This window comes from Tachyglossus aculeatus, chromosome X1 (assembly GCF_015852505.1).
Source record: "Tachyglossus aculeatus isolate mTacAcu1 chromosome X1, mTacAcu1.pri, whole genome shotgun sequence".
Classification (NCBI taxonomy): domain Eukaryota; kingdom Metazoa; phylum Chordata; class Mammalia; order Monotremata; family Tachyglossidae; genus Tachyglossus; species Tachyglossus aculeatus.
In genome coordinates, this window is record NC_052101.1 from 101,487,657 (window position 1) to 101,513,453 (window position 25,797).

Genomic DNA, 25,797 nt, shown 5'->3' on the forward strand with positions numbered 1-25,797 from the left:
CTTTTGATTTTTTTGGTGTGCCTGCCACAGAATAAATGCCATAATCACCTTAGACATTCCTATTCATTCATGGCCCCTATGAAAGCTGATATAAGCAGAGCAGCTGACTATGCCACCGCTTCTCCTCAGGTTCTCAATGGCCTAAGTGAAATGGGCTGAGCTAGACCTTGTGACCACTTGTACCGAGTGATACTAAGCTCGCTGTGGGCAGAGAATGTGTCTGTTCATTGTTATATGCTCCCAAGCACTTAGTACAGTGCTCTACACACAGTAAATGCTCAAGAAATATGACTGAATGAATGTCAAGGTTCAAAGTGGTGGAGACGGAGGCCAGGGAATGCTGTTCCTTACTATTTACCCTCTATATATTTTCTCTCTTGCCCCCCACCCCCCAATCTCTCCTCTCCCTGCAACAAGATTTTAGGCCACCTTACTTGGTTTTCCAATTAAGGTGATCCATGTAACCCATTTCCCCTATCTATAATTTATTTTAATGTTCATTCAATTCAATACTATTTATTGAGTGCTTACTGTGTGCAGAGCACAGTACTGAGTGCTTGGGAGAGTACAATACAACAATAAGCAGAAACATTCCCTGCCCACAAGGAGCTAACAGTCTAGCGGGGAGACAGCATTAATATAAACAAATTAAAGATGTTTCCATAAGTGTTGTGGGACTGGGAGGGGAGATGAGTGTCTGTCTCCCCCTCTGGATTGTAAGCTCCTTGTGAGCAGGGATTGTGTCTACCAACTCTACTGTATTGTACTCCCAAGAGCTTAGTACAATACTCTGTACACAGTAAGCGCTCAATAAGTACCACTGATTGACTGATTGGGAAACAGTTAGTCCTGTCATCCGGGCAGAGAATCACTGTTCTGGAAGACAGAAGATTGGGTTTAAAGTTTTGCAGTATTTCCTCCCATGTTTTATTGTTCAAGGTAATTTCATCCCAGTAAGTAAAATAAGCTTCTCACTAGATTGTAAGGTCCTTGAGGGCTGCCAAGCACATGCTCGATAAATACCATTGATTTTCCTCCTGTGGTGACCGAAATGTTGTAAAAAGTTACTTCCCCCAAACCCCCGCAACCTTCCTACCAAACCCCTTTGCCCTTCCCCCAAAAAAACATTCCATCACAGAGTATTGTTCTACATCGTTTATTAAATATCTATTTTCATTTATGCATTTACAAACTTTAATAGTACTTATTTCATAACTCTGCTTCTAGGACATTTGAAAATGCTATTTGCCAAGGAATTGCTTTTTGTAAAATGAGGTCCATGTACAAAACTAGGCAACATATAAAAAAAAAAAGTTTCCTTTCATAATTTCAGCTGTCGAGAAAGAAAAAAAGATCAAGTGACTAAAAGAAACAAAACCAAAAAACACTGTGGCTCTTTCACAAGTAGTACATGTCAGTGCTCAACTACACGTCCTAATGGGATAGTTCATATTTCACTAGTTGCAATGACTATCTGCTTAAACCTCTTAGCCGGTACAGCATGTGGGTTATGAAGTAAGAAAAATAAATCCTGCATTTGGCCTGGAGACTCTAGAAACCACCATTTGTCTCTTAACAACATGGCACAGAAAATCCCCTAGGATGAGCCAGCAATGCCCATTCATCCTCAATTTGCATTCAGAGTTCCCTTTAAGAAATTAGCCTCTTCACCAAACCAAAGTCTGAAGGTCTAATATGACCCCGACTCCTTTTATTTAAAAAAATGATCATCAAATTTTAACATTCCTAACGTAGAAGCTTAAGAAGTGTTTAAAACTAAAGGTGAGGCCAAATTAACAGCAATATCACTGTGAGACAGGCACTAATGCCACTAGCAACAAGAAAAGGCATCACCACAGGATAATTACATAGTTCAAAATGCCCAGGGGCCTGAAACTCACTACTAATACAATTTGGCAGCAGCCTTATTTGCCTGCTATTTAACCATTTATTACATAGTATTAACACACCAGCTTCAAAGATGAGCTCTCCCTTTAGGACACTCAGGAGTTGCCAATATATTGTGATTACATAATTCATATTGCACAATTGTATAAAAACATAAATACTGGCTAGTCTAATTTTTAAATACAAAATACATGTCACATACTTTTAAATCTAGAATCCTGTTCAAGTGCAATTCAGGTGCTCTCTCTAGTCCTTCCAAGAAAGGGCATTTTGGATATTTTTGGCACAAATGAAACCTCATGTGCCGACAATTCTAATTACAATACATATACCCGAACCTTTAGAGTAGCAATCATATACATACAGTATGTATAAAACTGGGTATTTACAAATTTACTAAACACACAGATGTAGCTTAGTGGTTGATCTGCACTCCTACATTAGCATTATCCACACTATTAAAAGGTTAAACACAGCCTACCCCCCCCCCCCCCCCATTTCATTTATTAATTTATGCTGGTTGCTGTGGGTTAACATTCATGTGAGGAGGATGTCCTAGAAGACCAATTCTCTGTTTCTGCTTCCTCTGTTCTGTCATCTGGAAAGTTAAAAAGTTTTCTCATTAGACACAGACACTTCCTGTGTTTCAAATCATATAATGAACCATAGATGCACCTCTGTGGTTATGGTTTACACTGAAACCCACTTTCACAAATAACTCACTTCCACTATACCAACGCAGATCAAAAAGCATCTCCCCGGGGCAGAATGGGGAATTTGGTCACCTTAATCACTTGAGGCAATATTCAAATAAGTTAATCGCAGTTTGTTTCAGGAGGGTGGGGGTGGGGGGGTGGGGGGGGAATTGAGAGTGAAATCTCAGGGTTCCCCACTTGTTCGGTTGCCCAGAGGTGATCCCTGCCTGGCCCAAAATATCATGATCTGCAGCTCACCTGGCTTGAGCCTAGATTAACCCACTGATTCAGAACTGCAGCTTTTGAGTCTGGACAGAATTCAAGGAGAAATGGAAGAGGGATGGGGCTTTGAGCAGGAGACTGAACAGGGTCTAGGCCTCAGTATTAAGAGGTACTGCCAGGCATCCAGGGGGCTTTCATGCCTGGGTGGTTATCCCAGGAGCCGAACCTGCTGGAATTTGAAGATCCAAAAGTCCACTGGAACCCCCATTCCCAAAGTGCCACCTCTGCCTCCATATGGCGGGCCCCTAGATGCCACCCTATCAGCCCTTCCTTTCCCCATCCCACCCCCTGGATCCCCCAAGAGACAGAGCTGGAGGCCATGGAAGAAATGTCCTTAACCCCTGCAAGACCTCTATCCTACACAAACCACTCTCGGTAGCGTTGGGGTCGAAATGTCACAAACATCATAAAAACAAGAAGTCCACTGTATTTCTTTTGAAAAGCTGACATTTAGGAAATCCGAACAATGAACCAAGTCAAAGGCGCTGTATTTATTACCCTGCCAGGGCATTTTATTGAATGACTAAGGAGGATTAGGCAACCGATAGAGAGTAGTCAAGGAAATGCCTGTGGTCTACACAATTAACATTACCAAATATGCTCCATTTGACTGCCTAAGGATTAGTTAACTTTTGGAATCACTGATGCATTAATCCTTAGGCTTTCTGCTTTCCACCAATACTGAAGAATGGTTTATCATTGGAATGCGATGGATATTGGAGCTGGGGTTTGAGTGGCCCCATGAAGGCAAAAAGGAGAATTCGCATGCACCTGTGTACCTTTGTATATTTTTATTTATTTCTACGTTCATTTAGCTGTTTCATCCTGATATATTTGTACTACTTTCAGCTAGATCCCTTTCCTCTTGCTCCCACCATTTGTAAATGATTTTGTCTGCTTACCTCCCCCATTAGATTGTAAGCTCCTTAAGGGCAGGGAATATGTCTTATTTTTGTTGCACTCGCCCAAATCCTTAGCACTTCAACAGGCACTCAATAAATACCATCGATTGATTTACTTGCAAAGTATATGAAAGGTATCAATGAGTTAATCTCCATATCCACAGAGGACAAAAGTCAATGATTTGAAATGATCGTGGCAGGATAAAGTTTGGTCAGACATAAAAGTGGTGGACCCTCAATAGGTTGTCAAGGAGAGTTTGGCCTTTGCCATCCCTAGTGATCTTTAAAGAAAGAATAAAGAAGGGTGGGTCCTGGATGGCCTGAACCAATTGATTCCGCTAGACTGGCAACTTTCTTGAGGGCGGGGATCGGATCCTACCACGTCTATTGTATGGAACTGTTCCAAGCTGTTAGTACAGTGCTCTGCATATAGTCAGTGCTCAATAAATACCACTGATTGACTGATTGATCCCAGGGTCTCTTCCAACTCTTTTCTTTATTGTAGTTGTTAAGCACCTTCGATGTTCCAAGCACTATTATAAGCACTGGGGTAGATACAAGCTAATCAGGCTGGACACAATCCCTGCCATTCATTCATATTTACTGTATGCAGAGCACTGAACTGAGTGCTTCGGAAAGTACAATACAATAAACAGTCACAGTCCCTGCCCACAACGACTTTAAAGGTCGGGGTAGGTGGGGTGTGTGGGGCAGGTGGGGTGTGTGGGGCAGGGGGAGACAGACATCAATACAAATAAATAAAATTACAGATATGTACATAAGTGCTGTGGGGCTGGGAGGGGGGAAGAGCAAAGGGAGCAAGTCTGGGCAATGCAGAAGGGAGTGGGAGATGAGGAAAAGTGGGGCTTAGTCCGGGAAGGTCTCTTGGAGGAGATGTGCCTTCAATAAAGACTTTGAAGGCGGGGAGAGTAATGGTCTGTTGGATATGAGGAGGGAGGACCTTCCAGGCTACAGGTAGGACATGGGCTAGGGGTCAGCGGCGAGACAGGCAAGATCAAGGCACAATGAGAAGGTGGAGAGAAGCAGAGTGAGGTAGAAGCAAACAAGGTGATTGATGGAGTGCTTTAAAGCCAACGGTGAGTAATTGTTGTTTAATACAGAGTGGATGGGCACCCACTGGAGTTTTTTGAAGTGGGGGGGGGCGGGGGTGGTAGAAAAATGATCTGGGCAGCAAAGTGACATCCTACATGGGGCTCACAGTCTCAATTCCTATTTTACTGATAAGGTAACTGAGGGCCAGAGAAGTGAAGTGACTTGCCCAAGGTCACAGCAGATACGTGGTGGAGCTGGGATTAGAATCTAGACCCTACCCAGGTCCTTCTGACTCTCCCAGGCCTGAGCTCTATCCACTAAACCATGCTGCTTCTCTATAATTACTAGACAGGGAAGAATTTCTGTCTGCTTATCTGAGCATGGGCAGCAGCATCAAAGGGGAATGGAGCAGTGCCTTATTTTGAGGGCACCATCCACCAGCCACGCTCATACAGATACAAACTCTTAGCGCCTCAAAACTTTACCAGGGAAAAATCACTAAACTCTCATTCTACTATAACTGCTCTGGTCACGGTGAGGAGCTTTGCTTGACAAGGTAATATCCTGGAAGTGTTTTGAAAGATCAAATTGTAATAAACGGTAGCACCCTGTCATCATCTTTGTGGGCTCAAATAAAGTCAAGCTATCTAGGCTAGGAATCACAGTCACTGAGGGGACTGTTAGTTTGGCTCTAGGCATAAAACCACAAAAGTTAATGTGCAAACCCTTCAAAGAAGGGTTTTCAGGGGGAAAACATGGTGTCCACATAGTTAAGCGCTTAATAAATGCCATTATTATTATTATTATTAAATTCACAATAAACTCATTAAGATTCTGAGATCAGATTGTGGCTTCATCACACAACAGCTATTAACCTCCCGAGCAAAGCTAAATTCTTTATTATCATAGAGTCTCTGCACCCAATAGGAACAAAACCCAGAGCTTGATTTCAAATGATTTTTAGGTCTGTACCTTTGACATTGTCAGGGGCACTGCTGATGGAAATTTGGGATTTCAGCCTATTAAAAAAAAAACAACAACCAAAAACCCTCGGATACCCATGAAGAGGATTTCCCTCTGCCAGATAATTGGGCTATCAAAAACGTGTTTCTCATCAGACGTCTAACCCACGGTTCATTTCCATGGTTTCGGCTTCCTCCGATTGTCAGACAGACAGAAGCCGAAGGCTGGAGCGGAAAACTGGCACTTAAGTAGGTTTGCAGAAAGGAGGAGAAGTGCAAACAAACGCCAGAGTAGTCAGCCCCAGGCTGAGGCCTCCATCCAGTACTCCAATTCAAAGGGGGTGTGTGTCTGGAATTTTAGCCTGTAAATGTCACAGACCCAAACTCATACACGACACTGTTTTGTTTATGGGAATCTTCAGCAGCAAGAAGCATCTCAGGCCAGCACTACCAAAGAAATACTTTTTGGCTCCTTAGTGCATCTTCTCAAGACATTTCAACCAAATCTACAATCATCTCATCCTGTTTCGTGCCTCTTGAGACTTTTTGCTCTTTTCATTTAGTGTGCTATGTGGCATCATTTCCAAAGAATAGAAGGCTACCTCCTTTACACAGGGGAGTTTCTCCTGTGCAAAGTCTCACACTGCTCTTTAGGTAAATTTTACTCATGACCAACCATTGATTACAAAGACACCACCCAAAATGTGACAAACATTTCAATCTTTTTAATTTAATCGTATCTTTGTAGTCTCTGTAGCAAGGTATTAGTGGCTCAAAAGTAAAGGTATAAGAAGTGATAATTTCCACTACTGTGGTTTACTAGAACCTAAAACTTAGAACTCACACTGAAACAATACCCATTTCATCCTATACCCCTTCCTGCTCATCAAATTTTGAAAATTACAGCTTTTCAAATATTCAGTTTGAACTCAATAGGAAGCAAGGCTGCCTTTTTAGGTCGTCTACATCCACAGAGAAATCTGGAAGTTTAGCACTCAGTGTGGTTTGGCATTATTGAGTCGGACAACAAGCAACAACAGGATAATAGAACAGGTGTGGCTTTTCAAGTCATGGGCAGAAGAAATATTTGAAAAGAGCTTAATAAAATCTATATGCTTGGAGACAGGATGAGCAAATTTCAGTCATCTATTGTCAGGCTCTAAATAATTTAGTTAGGGCTTTGCACTGGAAGGAAGTCTGAACAATATTTTATGGATGCCACAATGTACCTACAATAGAATTCAATAGTCCTTGAAACAATGCTCCTTTTGTCTTTCATTAGCACTTTTTATGCAAGTTTTCTATTCATGCAGGAGTTTTGCAAATATTGACTCCTGCAATACAGTTTATCTACTGTCTTCCCCATAAGACTAAGCTTCTTAAGGGTAGGGCTCTACTTCTCTCATGGGTTCTGCAAGTGCCCCATCAATGCTCCACACAGAGTAGTCGCACAACAAGCGGCACTGTTGTGAACATCTTGTGCAGCAGGCTAGTGTTATATCTGTTTCAGTATACTGTCCCCCCTGCCAACATACAGAGACAAAGAGTGCAATAGGATGCAAAATTTTTCATCAGGCCAGTAGCACAGCCAAGTATGGGATAGAAAGATCAGTCTGCTGTAAACATACTTGACTCGCTTTGATCAAAAAAATTCTTAAAGACACAAGCTTCTTAATTAGCTCTCCACGGGTTAATAATGCAGAGATGCATTTAAGAAGCTGGACCATTAGGTGGAATATGCGGTATAGAGAAGGGATTTGATCCATAATACAAGAGAACTACTATAGAAGATTACAGAGATTAGCAGCATAGTTTCCTGGAAAGAGCACAGGACTGAGAGTCAGGAGACCTGGGCTCTAATCCAGTTATTATTATTATTATTAATAATGGTATTTACTATGTGCCAAGCACTGTTCTAAGTACTGGGGTAATAATAATAATAATGATGGCATTTGTTAAGCGCTTACTATGTGCCAAGCACTGTTCTAAGTGCTGGGAGGGATACAAGGTAATCAAATTGTCCCATGTGGGGCTCACAGTCTTAATCCACATTTTACAGATGAGGTAACAGGCACAGAAAAGTGAAGTGACTTGCCCAAAGTCACACAGTTGACAAGTGGAGGAGCCAGGATTAGAACCCAGGACCTCTGACTCCCAAGCCCGTGCTCTTTCCAGTAAGCTATGCTGCCTCTACTTGCTTCTACAGTTCTGCTATTTGCCTGCTGTGTGACAATGGTCAAGGCACTTAACTTCCCTATGCCTCAATTTCCTCATCTGTAAAAAAAGGGATGACAAACCTGTTCTCCTTAGACCAGGGGGGCCTCATTTGGGACAGGGACTGTGTCTGATCTGATTGTTTTGTGTCTACCCCAGTGCTTAGTGCACATTCCTTTTTAATTTGTATTTTTTTGGTATTTAATAAGCACTTACTATGTGCCAGGCATTGGACTAAGCCCTGGAATAGATACAAGCTAGTTGGGTTAGCCACAATCCACATCCCAAATTGGGTTCACAGTCTTAATCACCATTTTACAGATGAGGTAACTGAGGCACAGAGAAGTTGAATGACTTGTCCAAGGCACACGGCAAACAAGTGGCAGAGCCGGGGTTAGAACCCAGATCCTCTTACTCCAGGGCCCATGCTCTTTCTCCTAATCAGTCTTATCTACTGAGTGCTTAATATGTGCAGGGCACTGTACTAAACGCTTGGGAGAGTACAATATAACAGAATTAGCAGACACGTTCCCTGCCCATTACAAGCTAACAGTCTAGAGGACTCTGTGACACTAGACCACACTGCTTCTTTATTGCTTGGCACATAGTAAGCGCTTGATGAACACCAAAAAGTTTATGAATTTCCTCATCTTCTCTTCTCCCACTCCTGCTTCCCCAAATTATTTGACACAAGACTTGTAAGGTAACTGTGGTATTTGTTAAGTGCTCACTATGTGCCAGGCACTGTTCTAAGCACTAGGGTGGATACGAGCAAATAGGATTGGACACAGTCCCTCTCCCACATGGGGCTCATAGTCTTAATCCCCACTTGACGGATGAGGTAACTAAGGCACAGAGAAGTGAAGTGACTAGCCCAAGGTCACAAAGCAGACTCATGGTGGAACGGGGATTAGAACCCTGATCCTTCTCATTCCTAGGCCCATGCTCTATCCACTACGCCAAGTACTTCTATCAACAACAACAACAATAACAAAAAATACTTTCACTAACCAAGTTTTAATACCCTGAATGGGGGTTTACTCACCAATTGGAATGTTAGAAAAAAGCCAAAAAGACCCCAACCAAACCACCCCAAAAACCTGATAAGGACTAGAAACCAAATGCTCTCAAATTAAAATCAGTTATTGCTTCATTATAGTAAATTGTGGACCAACACTTTTACAAGTTTTCCAAATGTTGGAGAAGTTTTTGTCTATGCCACCATAATGTGTCCTATCGTGAAGGTCTATTTCTGAGCACATGTTTTCTTCTCATTCACTATTTGCCTAACTTCTTTCTATAGGGTGGTGGGAAGGCTGGGATTAACACAACTGCCATTTGAAAACAATATGTTTTTACCAAATTCTGCTAGTTCCTGAGGTGAATTATTTTTGAAATGTTGAATAGTTCATATAATCTTTAAAATGGAAAATGAGAATTGTATTTTTATGGAAACCGATGATTCCCAGAAGCCTATCCAGCAGGCTGATTCACAAAGCAAATGCATAAAAAGACTCACATTATGTAATCTGGAAATGTTAGTGATAACTTGCTCTGGAAATAGGTTTTTCCCCCAATATGAAGAGGCGATAGACTGAATATGTGACACAGTTAAAATATCTGATAACTTAAGCTAGAGGTGCCCATGCCTGGAAATCATTCCTTTCATCTACTGGCCTGCTGGGTAACCTCGGGCAAGTCACAATCGATCAGTCGTCTTTATCGAGGGCTTTCTGCATGCAGAGCACTGTACTAGGCACTTGGAAGAGTACAATATGACAGAGTTGGTAAACATGTCCCCTGCCTTCAAGAAGCATTCAGTCTAGAGGGGGAGGCAGACATTAAAATAAATCACGGATCTGTACATAAGTGCTGTGGGTGGGGTGAATAAAGGGAGCAAATCCAAGTGCAAGGGTGACGCAGGAGGGAGAGAGAGTAGGGAAAATGAGGGCTTAGTCGGGAACTGGGCCCCAGTTTTCTCATCTGTAAAATGGGAATAATAATACCTGCCTCTTCCTGCCTCCCAGGGGTGTGTGACGATAAAACGAGATCACTGATGTGAAAACACATCAGAAAGAAAAATACATACTCTACAAAAATCAAGGTATCATTATCACTATTATTATTATTTCTATATTTTCTTGATAAAAGTATTCTGGAACTTGTAAGAGCCTTCCCATTAATCAACCTATTTATCTCTGCAGTTTTATTACATCTTAAGAACAAAGGGTCCACCTTGTTTTCATTCCCAGCAAGGAAACATTTGAATACAGGGGCTACTTGCCAGCTTTAAAAGTACACGCTTAAAGAGAAGGGCAGAAGTCAAATCTTTTAGACAGAATTGGCTTCAAACAGAAGAGCCCTAGAATCTCTTAATAAATATCAAAGCCCATAGAAGACACAGGACAATGCCTTTTTCTTGATGGAACTACAAGTTTGCCTTTAATGGAAACCCTCTGGCTTCTTCTGAGCGAATACTCATATAATGTGATGAAGATGCTTCGTCTCTCTGAACCCACGTGACCTAGCACTGCTCACTTCTCCTTAAACATGGTGGATTAGCAAAGCAGAATGTAATATAGAGGCTGAAAGAGCATCCGAGGCTGGCCCGTACTTCCCTCCAAGACTGATCTCTCCAGAAGTGCAGAATAACTGGCAATAGCAAGACCAGTTGCGAGAGTGAGGTACTGTTCAAAGTCTTTCTGCTTGGTGGCACATCGCCCCCAAGAAAACGCATAACGAAGATTCGCTACAGGCATACATTTCAATCAGCTGCTCCCAGAATGCTAAAACTGTGCAAATGTCTTGGAGTGGCAGAAGTCTGCCCCACGGACCAGAATGCCCCCAGTTGCCACCAATAACAAAAAAAGAACGGGAACAGTGGATTTTTGTTCGTCTGGCATTTACACCCTGCTTGAAGGGGCAGGAATGTCACAGTTCAGGAAAGATGGGTAGGAGAAACAATGGATAGGCTGGGCTGTTGTCTTTAGAGAATGGTACTGCATTCCACCAGGGGATAAACAATTCTTTTTCTTTGGTTTAGAAGGTTTGGATTCCAGCATGGTTCTCCACAGGACTTTTAACACCTAATTTATAACATCTAATTTAACCGGGATTTCTAGAGCTAACTGTGAAAGGGAGAAGACGGTAACCACAGCATTAGTAGCTTCTGTAAGAAGTTTGCCTCTCTTCAGGGGGGAAGAGGAGCAGCTGCAGAAAACGAACAGTTTAGTCCTGTGAAGCATTCAACGGATATTTCACAGCAGGAGTTAAAAGTTGATCAAAAATTAAGCAAAAATAATCTGGTTAGGTCTGCCATTAGTTTTCCTTATTTAGAAAATTACTACCAAATTTAGTGTGGAACAGACTTCATAAATAAGGATTTCTCCCCTTTTCATTGGATAACTTTATTTACATCTTTGTACACATGAAAGCAAGTAACTTAAAGACTACTACTGTCTAGGGACAGGACTCGACTGAATTTTATTTCTGTTAAAACCAAATTAGAGTTGGATTCATTCATCTGATATTCGCCTCAGCCCCACAGCACTTGTGTTACATATCTATGAATTATTACAAATTCTGTATTTATATGGTCTGTCTCCCCCTCTAGACTGTAAGCTCCTTGTGGGCAGGAAATGTGTCTACCAACTCTGTGGTATTGTACTCTCCCAAGCATTTAGTACAGTGCTCCGCATACAGTAAGCGCTCAATAAATACCACTGATGATGACAATGATAATTAGAACCTTCTGTGGGCAGCCTCCAACAGGAGCGAATGCCGAGCATACCACTAGGTTGGCGAAATTCATTTACGTGTAAAAGTTAGCAAGTAAATGGAGAGAATTTAATTAATTCACATATGCCTCCACACACTCTCAAGATTTTGGAGTCTTACAAGAGACTGCCAGTCTTGCACAAGATGGGCATTTGTTACCATGGTGCAAAATTTATCATTTTGCTATGCAATTTCAAAAGTGCTACAAGCATGTTCTACTATTGAAATAGTAATAACCCATATCCCAGGTACACATGCGTGCCATGCTAGGTTTGTAGCTCACCCATGAAACCAAGAAGTCAGAAAATGTTATAAATCCCCCTGGCCTTCAGATTCAAGATGCCTGATATTTCCATTAAAACTTCTTGAGCTTTATTCTTCCCATACCCAAGTACCAGAGCATTTTTCTTGGTATCAATACCTACTGACCCTTGCCCCCAGGCATTGGTTGGGAAGTGGACTACCCATTTTACAATGGGATACAAAAGATAAGAGAGGAGATTAAGTGAATCTGAAATCTGTGATTTAATTCTCTCCTTAGTCTGGGCAATACAACCAATCCCAGAGAAGGCCCAGGAGCTCTGGGGAGATTCCCCTCCTTAGGTTGATGTCTCTCCCAGGGATTTGAAATGTATTTTTGATTGCTGGTTTCATCTTACCACTGATTTTTTTATTTCTTGAGGAGGGGGTGGGGATGGGTGGGGATATAAGGTAAGGGGAGGGGAGAAATATAATAAATAAAACAGGGAAGCAGTGTGATCTAGTGAAAAGAGCTCAGGTCTGGCAGTCAGAGGACTTGGGTTCTTACCCTGGCTCTGCCACTTGCCTGCTGTGTGACCTTGGGCAAGTCACTTAACTTCTCTGTGTCCCGGTTTCCTCATCTGTAACACGGGGATTAAGACTGTGAGCCTCATGGGGGGCGGAGACTGAGTCCAACTCCACTGCCTTGAATCTATCCCAGCACTTAGTACAATGCCTGGTACCTAGTAAGCACTTAACAAAAAACACAATTTTTCTTCTTTTATGTAGTATTATTATTACCTGATCCTTCAGTTCTGACAGCTGACCAGAAAGATTGGTAACTAGCTTCATGGTAGACTCCAGCTTCTCCTGCAGATTTCTCAGCTCATTCTGTTCTCCTTCGGAGTCACTACTCACCAGTGACATGGCTCGCATCCGAGGGAACCAATCCAGGTTTCTTTCCTAGGATTTACACCCAAAGGGAAAAAATGATTATTTCCAGTAGAAGACACAAAGACTCAAGGAAATGGCAGTGCACACTATCAGTTGTGCACCATAAAATATCCATCACCTCTGCAATCAGCTTGATGTCTACCACTGTTCAATATTTCCAACAGTCTCACTGAGTAATACTCTGCTAACGCACACTCCATGGCTATAAAAAGGGATTTAATATTACTAATAGCTGACAGTTGCTTGGTGCTAGATGCTGCTGGAGAAAAAGGGATAAAGACTTTTATATTTTCATTTATTTTGTTGCTTTACTACTTCATCCAAACTTTTCCATCCAAGAGCAGGTGCAAGCTGAATACATGAGCCCCGTTGGAGTGTCAGGAATACATTTTTTCTTGCAGGGGTGGTTTTCGGGAGGAAGAAGGGAGGGGTCTTAATTAGGGTGACTAGTGTGGTAGGAAATTGCAGTTTTGTTTCATTTCTTGTCCCATCATGATCCTCTTGACCTTGAATTCCAATGGTCTCCAGAAACCCAGGCATAGTTTTACAAATAAGGGGGAAGAGGAACATAAAGCTGTCCCCTAAGAAATCAGGAGCACTGTAACTGATGGTGCTTCTTAACACACAGGACAAGAAGCACCTTTCAAAGCACCCAGTAAAAGAAAGTATTTTCAACAATTCTCCACAAGGTGTTCAAATCAGAGTTAGACATGCTCACACCCGGAGGCTTGAAATGACATGACTTATTACCACGGAAGCTGCAGAAGAGTTGAAAACCAATAATAAGAGTGTAAGAATAAAGCACACCACACTCCTGACACTTTCTTCACACTGCTCTTAACTTAGGTCAGGTCACCAGCTTAACTGACAGAGCTCAATGGGTGGTAATTGTGATCAGTTCCATTTCCTGTACAGAATCTAACCCAGTGGTTCCTGAACTTTACTGAGTGGAGACACTCTAAATTATGTTTTCACAGTACCCCTTCCTCCCACAACAATTGGGCGGCTCTATTAAACCAAAGATCTTTTTCCCGCTGGGACAGATTTTGATTAAGTATGGCTTTTATAGATTGAGATTCATTTCAAGTAATCGTGGAAACACTTTTAGCAAACATCAGAATAAGCGTTAGGAAAAGTCAATTTTCAGAATCGCTAATCAAAGAAAGTCAAATCACTGAAGATCAGTGAAAACCTTTTTAGTTGTCTGTCTTACATGCACTGAATGTATGTCCTTTAGCTGGACTCTCTACATTGTCTCTAACTGCAATCTCGCCCTCTTCAGATCTGAACAAACCACAGGACAAATGACGATGACCCTAAATGTAAAAGCCAACCTCCAAGCCCATAGCTGCTGGCCTGCCTACAGGTTAAGATGTAGGAGATTTGGGGGAACGTTGACATTTGCTTTAAAGGTCAAACAGATGGGCTTACAAAACAGATCTGACAGCTTCTGGGAATAAAAGTTTACTTACATTCTGATCTAGCCCCACCACTCTGTCATCCTCTTAGTGGGTCCTGGCATCCCCATTGGGAACTTCTGGTCTAACCCAACACTCAGTTTCATTAGCATCCAGCTGTTATGGGATTGTAACGAGAAGCACTAAAAGTGCAGTCTTTGAATTGATTGGTTGGGGATTCACTTTCTTAATGAAGGAAAGTGTTCCTCTAAATTCATCTTTGTGAAATGAACCATGAATTTAACACCACTTTGGGGGAAAAGAAGAATTCCCAATTTGAGGTAGTGAAGATGGCTTATGGGGAAAGAGCAAAAAAGGGTCATTCTTTCTTGGTAATTCAGGTCCCCTGGTGTCTATCATTTACATGAGTTAACAAAGGATGGATTCTGGCACACCCCTATCAGAACTAGGGAGATCAACTTTAAGAAGGCTGATTTACAATCAATCCCATGTTGGCTTTACTTCACCAGCCAGACGATCAGGAGGCTTTGGTATGTCGCATGTACATGCACCAAGGAGATCACACCCTTACACTCCAATTCCAGCTCCTTCCCTGATTTGGCTCTCTCTCAAATGCCTTAATCCCCGGTCTATCATCACTCCTACCCTTTAACTACCACGCCTTTCATCAGACAGCTGCTACTGACGTGCACTTCCTCTTGCTGGAATGATCTATGGACCTGATCACAGGCGCTAATCCAAGTTGAGATAATAATCTCCTCTGTCCATTTGGGGACAACTCAGTGTTCTGGCCTCAGTCTTCCCAAATGCTTTCAGGTCTGGGTGACAATTTCAATTGGGAGAGTTTTGTAAATATTCATTTAGACACAAGTCACCAGGAGAGGTATTATTCACCAACCACCCTTGTCTCCCTAGGACCCTAACTCGCACATCTCCTCCAAGAGGCCTTCCCTGACTAAGCCCTCTTTTCCTCTCCTCCCACTCCCTTCTGCATCACCCTGACTTGCTCCCTTTATTCATCCCCCCGTCTCAGCCCCACAGCATTCATTCATTCAATCATATTTATTGAGTGCTTCCTGCATGCAGAGCACTGTACTAAGCACTTGGGAGAGTACAATATAACAATAAACACATTCCCTGCCCACAGTGAGCTTACAGTCTAGAGGGAGAGACAGACATTAATATAAATAAATATATAAATTATATAAATCAATATAAATGGATTAATGTGGTAGCCATTTGGATGGAAAGGAAAGGGCAGATTATTTATACTAATGACTTGCTGACTCCCCCTCTAGACTGCAAGCTCGATGTGGGCAGCGAGTGTGTCTGTATATTGTTTTATTGTATTCTCCCAAGTGCTTAGTACAGTGCACTGCACACAGTAAGTGCTCAATAAATACAATTGATTGACTGACTCTAAGGAATCTGGCACAGGAACCGTAGGCTATCTCCAGGAGAGAAAGGTCCCCAACGATGCCCAGTATAGTCAATTCTTCTCTAATGTGGTGTTCCATTCTTAAAGAAACTCACAATAAGGAAAACTTGCTTTCCAGCATGTGTGACAGGGCCCGCATATGCACAGCCAATTCTTCCGATACTGTCTTGCGCTCTATTCAGACAGGTGCATATTGGCGAAAGAATGCTCCCTAATTCCCTACTAATGCTCTATCCAAATTGCCCAGTGAAAGCATGCCTTATGGAACAAGTGAGTGGACTCTTGTCTTGTCCTATGCCGTCGAGTCATCTTCGACCCATAGAGACTCCATGGACACATCTCTCCCAGAACGCCCCACCTCCACCTGCAATCATTCTGGCAGTGTATCCACAGAGTTTTCTTGGTAAAAATACGGAAGTGACTTGCCATTGCCTCCTTCCGTACGGTAAACTTGAGTATTTGCCCTCGATTCTCTCCCATGCCGCTGCTGTCCAGCACAGGTGAGCTTTGACTTGTAGCAGATTGCCTTCCACTCGCTAGACACTGCCGCCCAAACTAGGAATGAAATGGATATGACCCTGCCTGACCTTCCCTCCTGTAGTCGAGACTGGCAGGGTACTGGGAACGCTCCAGGTGAGACCCTGAGAGCGGGCGAGGACTCTATTAGGTGCTTAATAAAAATGGTTTGCTTAGCACCAGATCTAACCGAAATGCACCAAGGGGGAAGTCTGTTTTTTCAAAACCTAGGCCTTCTTCGCCTGGTATCTTTACCTAGAAGTTCTTTAACTGCAAGTCAGATCAGTGATGCTGGGGAAAATTGACACTTTTGCATAAAAAAACCACAGGTAATTAATTTCAATCGGTGAATTCTCAAGATACCCTCATTCCCTCACAATCTAAGACAAGGTGTACTGGACGTCTTTGCATACAGAAAAGCAGAAGGCAGAGAAAAATTGAATCTCAATGTCATAAAATCACAAAAGAAGGCCTATTTAACTTTTCCTCTTTGCAAGCTATGTGCTTCATCCAATATATACAACGTCTTGAAGAAACTCAATTTAAAAAAATGTTTTTTACAAAAAGGCAACCTGAAAAATAACAAGAGCCTTGCAAAGACTGGGTACAGTTTAGGAAATAAATTTCCTAAATTGCTTCACTAAGACCAGTAGAATTTAAGCAAGCACAACAGCCTAGTGTACATCCAAGCAAGGCTTTTTCCTACTTAAATATCAGTTAACCAAAGGAAGAAAAAACCCTCACCTCAGAAAGCAACTGTAAAGTCAAGCTTATTCTAGCTGTTGTTTGCTCTAAATACTCCCTCTCCAAACAGGTTCTTCCGTTTTCCTCAGTTAACAAAACACCAACAATGCAGATGAGGGAAGACTGATCCTGTAGACTGCTTCCACTGGAAGCACATTTTTCAAGTTGTCCTCAATATTTCACCTATGGAACTCCGGGAACCTTGGCATTCCAAGGGCTTAGCACATGGCTCCACACACAGTAAGAATTCAATAATTACCCTTGCTTGATTGCTCATTACTGTATGTTTTGAGAAGCAGTGTGGCTCAGTGGAAAGAGCACGGGCTTGGGAGTCAGAGGTCATGGGTTCTAATCCCAGCTCCGCCACTTGTCAGCTTTATGACTTTGGGGAAAGTCACGTAACTTCTCTGTGCCTCAGTTCCCTCATCTGTAAAATGGGGATAAGACTGTGAGCCCCACGTGGGACAACCTTGATTACCGTGTATCCCCCCCAGTGCTTAGAACAGTGCGTGGCACATAGTAAGCACTTAACAAATACCAACATTATTATTATTATTATTTTGAGAAATCACATCATTACTGCTGAGGAGTCACTCATCTCCCAGACTCCAGAAGATGGTAAAGAGGAGGCTAATATCACTATGGACATCCTAGCCAAATAGATTTCTAGATTTACAGGGTAGAATCCCAGGGATTAAAACACATGATAGGATATTGAAGATCATCCTCTGTGGAGTAAGAAAGACCTTGGCCTTACAGTTAGTCAAGTGGAAGGAGCACTGCTCTAGGAATAAAGAGCCTCAGGTCTGCCTGAAGCTGGCTAACGCTGGTGAAGAAATATGCTCTGTACACTGTGCTGCATTCTGTGCCCCAATATGACTTATGACTTGGGGGGGGGGGGGGGGGGGGGAGAGAGTGCAAATGGCCTTGTGCAAACCACCCCAGCACTATAATCGATTCTCTGGGCAGGATGCTCATCTGTCGTTTCTGATGGGAAACTCCATGACCAATAAAGACCTGAAACCAATCCACCCAAAATGATTTCTTCAACTGCCTAGGAGCAACAGAAATGTTAACCTTTGCTTTGAAGATCAAAATCACCATGGAGAATGCCTGAATCTTGGAAAGAAGGGGTTAAATTGAACTATGCAAATTGCCGGGCCTATATAAACTACTGGATTACTATGACTATCACCACAGCATGTCACAGATCTCTTTGTCGTGTCACAATTTCCTAAGCTAAGTGGCCTTTGGCAGAATTGAATTCTCAGGGGCCTCATAACTTCTTTTCAAGGTCAAATAACAGGTCACAGTAACCTGGCTTTTTAAAAGTCATCTCCATTAAAGACAGAAAATTTCAGCTCTTACTAGTTTTGTTCACTTTTCCTGTGCCTTTCAGAGAGGCATTAAGTGGCCGGTTAACTGTATCTTTCACTCTTAATTTTTTTTTTTTTTTTACTTTCTTTCTCCCTCCCCTCTACCTACTTCTGGCATCTCACATACCAATGCCATTATGTACTGTCTGCCTTGGTCCTCTTACAAGCTGAAGCATCATGATCCAGCCTGTGCAGTCAGCTCCCTCTTCCCGTCACAGCGATAGCTTCCTCTGTCAGAGCAGACAAACTGACTAAAGCCACAGGCGGAAGCAAGCCTAACCACAAGAGCTGAGTTTCTGGTTAGTTCTTTTCTAGGTAAAGTTGGAAAAGTCCCTGTAATGCAAACATTAAAGTCGCAGACACGGGGGAGTCAATGACCAGCCTCTTGAAATGTCCATTATTGGAAAGAGGGTGGGGGGAGGGAGGGAAAGAGAAGGAGGGGAGGGTGTTCTTTCTTTTTTCTTTTTTTTTTTTTTAAAAAAAAGGAAGTTGCATTGTGTGATGCAAATGCTACTCATTCTGAGAAGTGTTTGCTCTCCCCTGGTTCAATTGAAGTGGCTGTTCTAAGAAAGACTGCTGAGGTAACGTCCTCCTTAAAAAATGTTTTCTTGTAGTGGGCAGTGAAAGAAATGCCCTTTTTGGTAAGTAACTTGCTGCAGTGCAGAATAATATTTCAAACATATAGAAAACACAAAAAGAAGTAGATTTGGAAGTACGCTGGCCTAGTGGCTAGAGCACAGTCTTGGAAGTCAGAAGGACCTGGATTCTAATCTTGGCTCCGCCACTCATTTGCTGTGTGACCTTGGACAAGTCACTTCACTTCTCTGTGCCTCAGTTACCTCACCTGTAAAATGGGGATTAAGACTGTGAGCCCCATGTGGGACATGGACCATGTCCAACCTGATTACCTTTTATCTATCCCAGTGCTTAGAACACTGCTTGGCACATAGTAAGCACTTAAATACCATTAAAAAGCAAAACAAATCCAAAAAAAGTTTATTAATGATCTTGGTTATTATGAAGATGCAGAAAGAGCTGCTTTTAACAGGTTGATAAATACAAACAAATCAAAGTCTTTGCCTCTCTGCTCCCTCCCCTCCCCTGCATCTTTCCAGACCTCTCCAAAACCTCTACAAAGCTTGTTCAAATAATAACTACAGTATAGTTTTTGGGCCTCTCAGGTTGTAAACTCACACTTTGCATGGCTGCAAAGAACAAAAATTCATCTTTGAATTTTTCCTCAAAGGCCAGTGAGCATTTAGATGAAATGAAGCACTGCCAGAGAATGCAATTAACAGACTCGACTTCCTCCCTGGAAGGAAGACTATGTCTAGAGATGGAGCTGGATATAGACCATAATAAAGATGAAGTTTAGGTCGTTAATAATAGGATCCCAAAGCACTTTGTAAGGTTTAAGTCCCCTCAGGGAGGTAGAAAATGATCACTTTTATTTTCCCCAAATGCCAGCTGAGAAACCAGCCAGCTGAGACTTTACCCCTCCAAATGATTTATTCCAGATCACAGCAAAAACGGAACCCACTTCTCTAGCTACTAGAGAATGGCAATGGCAATAACTACTACTGCAAAAAAACAATTCAATGAGATAAATTTGGGTACCATAATTCCGGTTTCACAAAATATCTGGATTACCTAAAGATTTATTGAGTCTTTAACAAGTTTAGGCAGTATCCTGGTTCAAATTTTCAGTTTCCGAATTAAATTATGAACACCCGGCTGATTATATAATCCACAGCAGAGCTGAAGTTTACTTATTATCATTCCCAGATACAGTTAATAGTTGCTTTTGGATGATCGTGAAATCTTTCTAAGTGCCAGTGGTAATAAACCTCACCCATTTCTTGCGAAACCCGTAGAAAAAAAATGAAGCACTCAATTGTTCTTTGAAGTCATTCAGTATCTCAGGTGAAATGCTCTCCGGCCATCTGTTGACTGTGGGAAGAAATGCTGATGATTCAGGAGGTGTCACTTTTTGTTCCCAATTGATGTGGGGTTGGTGGAGTTCCATGTAAAGGGTAGTGGGGGAAAGGAATTGTATTGTACTGAACTGTATTGCATCATACTCTCCCAAGCGCTTAGTACATACAGTGCTCTGCACACAGTAAGCACTCAATACATGAGATTGAATGAATGTAAAGGAGGTGGGGCTAGTGCCTTACAGGACCCCATGTGGGACAGGGACTGGGTCCGACCTGATAACCTTGTACCCACCCCAGCGCTTAGCACAGGTAAGCACTTCACAAATACCCCAATTATTCTTACAATCATGGGACAGCACAGAACTGAGGTCCTGGCTAACTGCGGTGGACCTCTTTAAGCTCCACTACAAAATAGTTCCCAAGCCTGAGTGGTACCAGAGAGGTGTTGGCTTTCGAATCAGGTACTGGGTAATTACCTTCTGCCTACACCTTACCAGGTAGTTTCAATTAGTTAGAGATCCTCCTTCCTGCAACAACAGCAAAGCACCTTCACGGACAAGCAACAGCCCTTAAATGAAGCTTTTCATTTTCATCTTCAAAGCACTTTACAGACTTGAACTAATTAAACCTGAGACCAAAGGTGAATCAGCTGCCCCATTCTACCCTTGGGGAGGGGAGGGGGGAGGTTGCCCTGGGAGGAGAAGTGATTCAGGAGCAGATAAACAGCTTGGGATCATGGGGCTTTGAGTTCCTTCAAGATAAGAAAGGCTATAGAAAATTCGAATTTCTTTGGGCTCCGACTCCTGGATCAATCTGGAGTGGTGCCAACCTCCAGCAGACTGACCCACACCTTTCCACATCTCTCGACTTGCCTGCCTTGTTGCATTCTACCCAAATGAATCCCTTTGGCACAGCTCCCACTGTCCCAATTTCCCCTACTCTTGACTCAGGGCTCTCTCACATGCTACACACCCTCTTCCTCCCAAGCACCTCTTTTCCCCTCCCTCTCCTCCTCCCTTCCTTCTACTGAATTGTGTCCCTCAATTAAGTACAAGGGAGGAATGAGCAATCTCTCTTTCCCAACTCCGACGATGCCCGTCGGAGTAGAACTAGTGAAGATGCTACCCCAAAGAACCTCTGCACTTGGCACATTTAACTATTGATTCTTCATTGCTTTTGGTGTATACACAGTACACTCCTTTGGCTCCTGAGAAATTCTGTATGAGCTGTTTGTTTTAACAACCAGATTAATTTGTATCTACCCCAGCACTCAGAACAATGCTTGACACTCAGTAAGCGCTTAACAAATGCCATAACAACAACAGTAACAGCAACCACACTGTGAGAAGCAGCGTGGCCTAGTGGAAAGGGCATGTGCCTGTGAGTAAGAGGGCCTGGTCTTAAACTCAGCTCTGCCACTTGTCTACTGTGTGAACTTGGGCAGGTCACTTCACTTTTCTGTGCTTCACTTACCTCACCTGTAAAATGGGGATTAAATCCTCCTCCCTCCTACTTCGAGTGTGAGCCCTATGTGGGACAGGGACTCTATCCAACCTGATTATTTTGTATCTACCCCAGTGTTTAGAACAGTGCCTGGTACATAGTAAGTGCTTAACTGATACCATTAAAACAACAACAATGTGAGTTCCTAGAGGGTAGAGTCTGTTCCACTTACAGTGTCTTGAAAAGTACATCAGGATCAAAATGTGAGATTTACAATTAAAAATATGACGGTGAGACACAAGAGTGAAGTATTAACTGCTATGATAAAGGAAAGCAAACTACTGCTCTGTAGGAAACACAGTGGGGCACACACAAATGTCAGCAGAGACTCGGTACCCTCTAGAGGGCAGAACGTATTACAAATTCTGGGTGGGTAAATTTAAAGTCAGCAATTGCTTCCCTCAGCTGCCGTTACCGCGCCCGCACGCAGAGGGTGGAGAAATAAGCTTAGCCAACTTGCTCTCAAACTGAATCCTATGACACGGCCACACTGTTTCCCAGCCAGGGAGCCCATTCCAGATATGAATCTGCCTCGGCCTCCCCTGAATCTAGTTAACTCTACAGGGGCTTTCTTTAACTTGAGAAAACACTTTGGGAAGAACATGAATATACAGGCATTCAGTGGCCTCTTTAATACAGGAAAGGTTAAGTAATACAAAGAAGGCATTTTACACTATGCTTCCCTCAGGATTGCACAGTAAAGCTGTCAATGTACCACTACCCAAATACCAATTTCCCAGGACTTTAACATTCATCAAGAGGCACTCCCTCACTCAAAGTTTATCATCAGAGTTCCAGACAAAGTTTCAACACACTATTGCGTATCTGCACATGAGTACAGAAGTTGACAACTCTCTGGCTACTCTTCAATTGCTTGGTTTCTCCCTGCTTCTTACATTAGCATCTGGCACCATTCAGCAGTCTTTCTGACCCACAAACCAGAGAAACTTGATTGTGCCTGAAATCTGCAAAGAAAAGTCCAAGCCTTACTCAAGTTGGAGACTTTGGGAAAGCCTCCTTCCTTTCTGTTTACTCCTTCCTAAAATATACTCTATTAATGCCCCCCAATTTATTTCTCCCTAGGACTACTGATAGTTGGCAATTATTCATATTAAATGTCCTTCTCCTTGATGGGCAGCAAGGCCCATCAACCAAAATTTCCTCTGTTTCTGTCTCCTCGAATTAGCCCATACTTCTGCTCTTCCTCCTCCTCCTCTGGTAGCCTCAGATTTCCCCTCCTCCCCTCCTGCCCCTCCCAATCTTCTGTTCTTGAAGGCTCCTAAAGACCGTGGGTCTCTACTTTGGGAAATAATATTCTGCTTTTCATGGAGCCACTGCTCTCTTCCCTCTGGCAAGGTGCCATAGGGCTCAATCCGTTCTTCTTTTAAATGTTATTCATTCCCCCCCTCCCCCCAACCCCTTCCAGCCTCACAGGACTTATGTACACACCTGTAATTTATTTATTTCTATTAATGTCTGTCTCCCCCTCTAGACTGTAAACTCGTTGTGGACAGGAAATGTGTGTTATATTGTACTCTCCCAAGCGCTTAGTACAGAGTGCTCTGCACACAGTAAGTGCTTAATAAATGCGACGGATTGGATGCCTGCTGAAGTCCATGTCTGGTGAACAAAACCTGAAAGCCCTCCTGATTCCATCAATCAAATATGAATTTTTTAGGACTGAAAAGCTCTGTTTGGTTTAAACTGAGGCTCAGCATGTATTACCAGATTCTTAGGGGATTTTCCACAAGCACAAATTCCAGCAACACTTAGACTAACAGATTGGAGTGGCAATTCCCAGCACATAAGCCAGAAGGTGGCACACCCAGCTACCCCGCCTGGCAAGCGTGCCTTTGGCTGTGGCGTGGGCACCGACTTCTGGCCGCCACTTCCAGTCTGCCACAGAGCCTTCCTCCCTCAGCACTGCCATTCTGGAATTCCATGTGGTTGACCGGACTTCCCCTCCCCCTAAACGCTTACCTCCCTCCTCTTTTTTAATGGTATTTGATAAGTGCTTACTAACATCAAGCACTATTCTAGGAACTGAGATAGATACAAGATATTCAAGTTGGACACAGTCCCTGTTCCACATAGGGCTCACAGCCTTAATCCCTATTTTACAGATGCAGTAACTGAGGCACAGAGGAGCGAAATGACTTTCCCAAGGTCACACAGCAGACAAGTGGCAGAGCTTGGATTAGAACTCAGGTCCTCTGACTCCCAAGCCTGTGCTTTAGCCACTAGACCACGATGCTTTCCCTGGTCCCCTGCTGTCACTCTTTGTTCTTCATCCTGCCACTGCTTGGGCACTGTGTAGGGAGGGGAAAGGAGGAGGAAAGAAGGGAGGAGAACAGGGGGAATGAGACAGGAATGAGAGCACTGGGGGTGGCAGCCCCGGCTCCACTGGGAGCTCAGCAATTGCCCTATCGTCTTTCCTCCAGTGGCCCCGGGAATCAGCCTGGCAACCAACATACGTTCCCTCCCAGTGCTGGCTAGAAACTGACTTGAGAAGGAGAAAGTGCCATCCCTTCCTGAACTTCTCTCTTTCTACTATTTGAAATGTTGGCTTTTCGGTAAGATCCTTTAGGACAAATTTCTGAAGAGACCAAGTGCACTAAAATGTGCTATATGAGACACTCAGAAAGCAGCGATACTTCAGGGAAAGGGTTATTGAAATGAAGTAAGCCAATATTTAGAAAAGAGGCCCGGTCACCCTCTGTAAGAAAAAAAAAGGAGTGTTAAAATAGCCCTACTCTTTCTAGGGCTGAGGGGCAGTAGTAGATCTGACACTCTGATGTTTTAATAAGTAGGGAGTGGCACCAAATTCAGATTAGTCACTTGGGTGTGGAAGTTCCACGTCTGGTCAGGGTGATAGGTGAATCTCTCCTCCCCCTTTTACACACACATACACACACCATCATCTGATCTTCCCTGGTGACTGCAAACCCATCATGCCTTGTTTCACGAAAAGGCCAAAACAACTACGCTTTTTACCTCACTAGCTACATTAACCAGATGAGTGCCCCAGGACATTACACTTTCCTCAATCCCTGCCTTCTAAATGAACATCTGCAAGGCTGTAGCTAGCTCCATATGAGATGCCACACTGGTAGAAATTCTTGAGTTACTGAAAATGGAAATCTCTTCAATACACTGCTCCATGCATACTTCCTGACTGATGTAGAGTCTCTTCTGGACTGGATGCTCAATCCTGCCTGACAGAATCTCCCTCTTCCCTTTTCTGGGAGACGCCATTCTCTTCATGACTGCTGGCCCAGCAATACTGGGGAGATGGAAAAACCCAGAAGGAATTCAGAGAAGCAGCATGGCCTAGGGTAAAGAGCACAGGCCTGAGAGTCAGAGGACCTGGGTTCTAATTCCGACTCCACCACATGTCTGCAGTATTACCTGGGGCAGGTCGTTTCACTTCTATGTGCTCAAGTTTCCTCATCTATAAAATGGGGATTAAGACTGTGAGCTCTATGTGGGACAGGGATAGTGTCTAACCCAATTAACATGTACTTACCCCAGCGCTTAGTACAGTGCCCGGCCAATAGTAAATGCTTAAAAAATGCCATAGTGATGATGATGATGATTATTATCTGCAGCCAAAGACCAGGGGCAGTAAACTTTCAGCAATCATGAGTCTCTGGTTTGTCATTGTACACGCATGTGCAGACGTGCACGAGGAACCCCACAGAAGTGCACCTGAGTGTAGGTGAATCCTTCCATAACTGTCTTTAGAGGGCAAATCTTTGAGGGGCAAACATCATGCCTTTTGCACGCCAACCTAAGGCACTACACATGCTGCCGATACTTGCAACAGCTCGAAATAGTCACAAAATTTCAAGCAAGTTTTGGAGAGGTGATGCTTCAGA

At 43.0% G+C, this 25,797-nt stretch overlaps 1 protein-coding gene across 5 annotated transcripts in view; it reads right to left on the bottom strand.

Moving 5' to 3' along the window:
- Nucleotides 1–1,140: 1,140 nt before the first annotated feature.
- Nucleotides 1,141–25,797, bottom strand: part of ITPR1 (inositol 1,4,5-trisphosphate receptor type 1) — a 346,510-nt gene continuing 321,853 nt past the window's right edge. For all 5 annotated transcript variants that reach the window (XM_038772880.1, XM_038772879.1, XM_038772878.1 and 2 more), the window contains 2 exons: nt 12,835–12,996; nt 1,141–2,506 (listed from right to left, as the gene is read on the bottom strand). In XM_038772880.1, the coding sequence (XP_038628808.1) occupies nt 2,420–2,506; nt 12,835–12,996 (249 nt within the window). In that variant the 3' untranslated portion in view covers nt 1,141–2,419. The remainder of the gene's footprint in view (nt 2,507–12,834; nt 12,997–25,797) is intronic.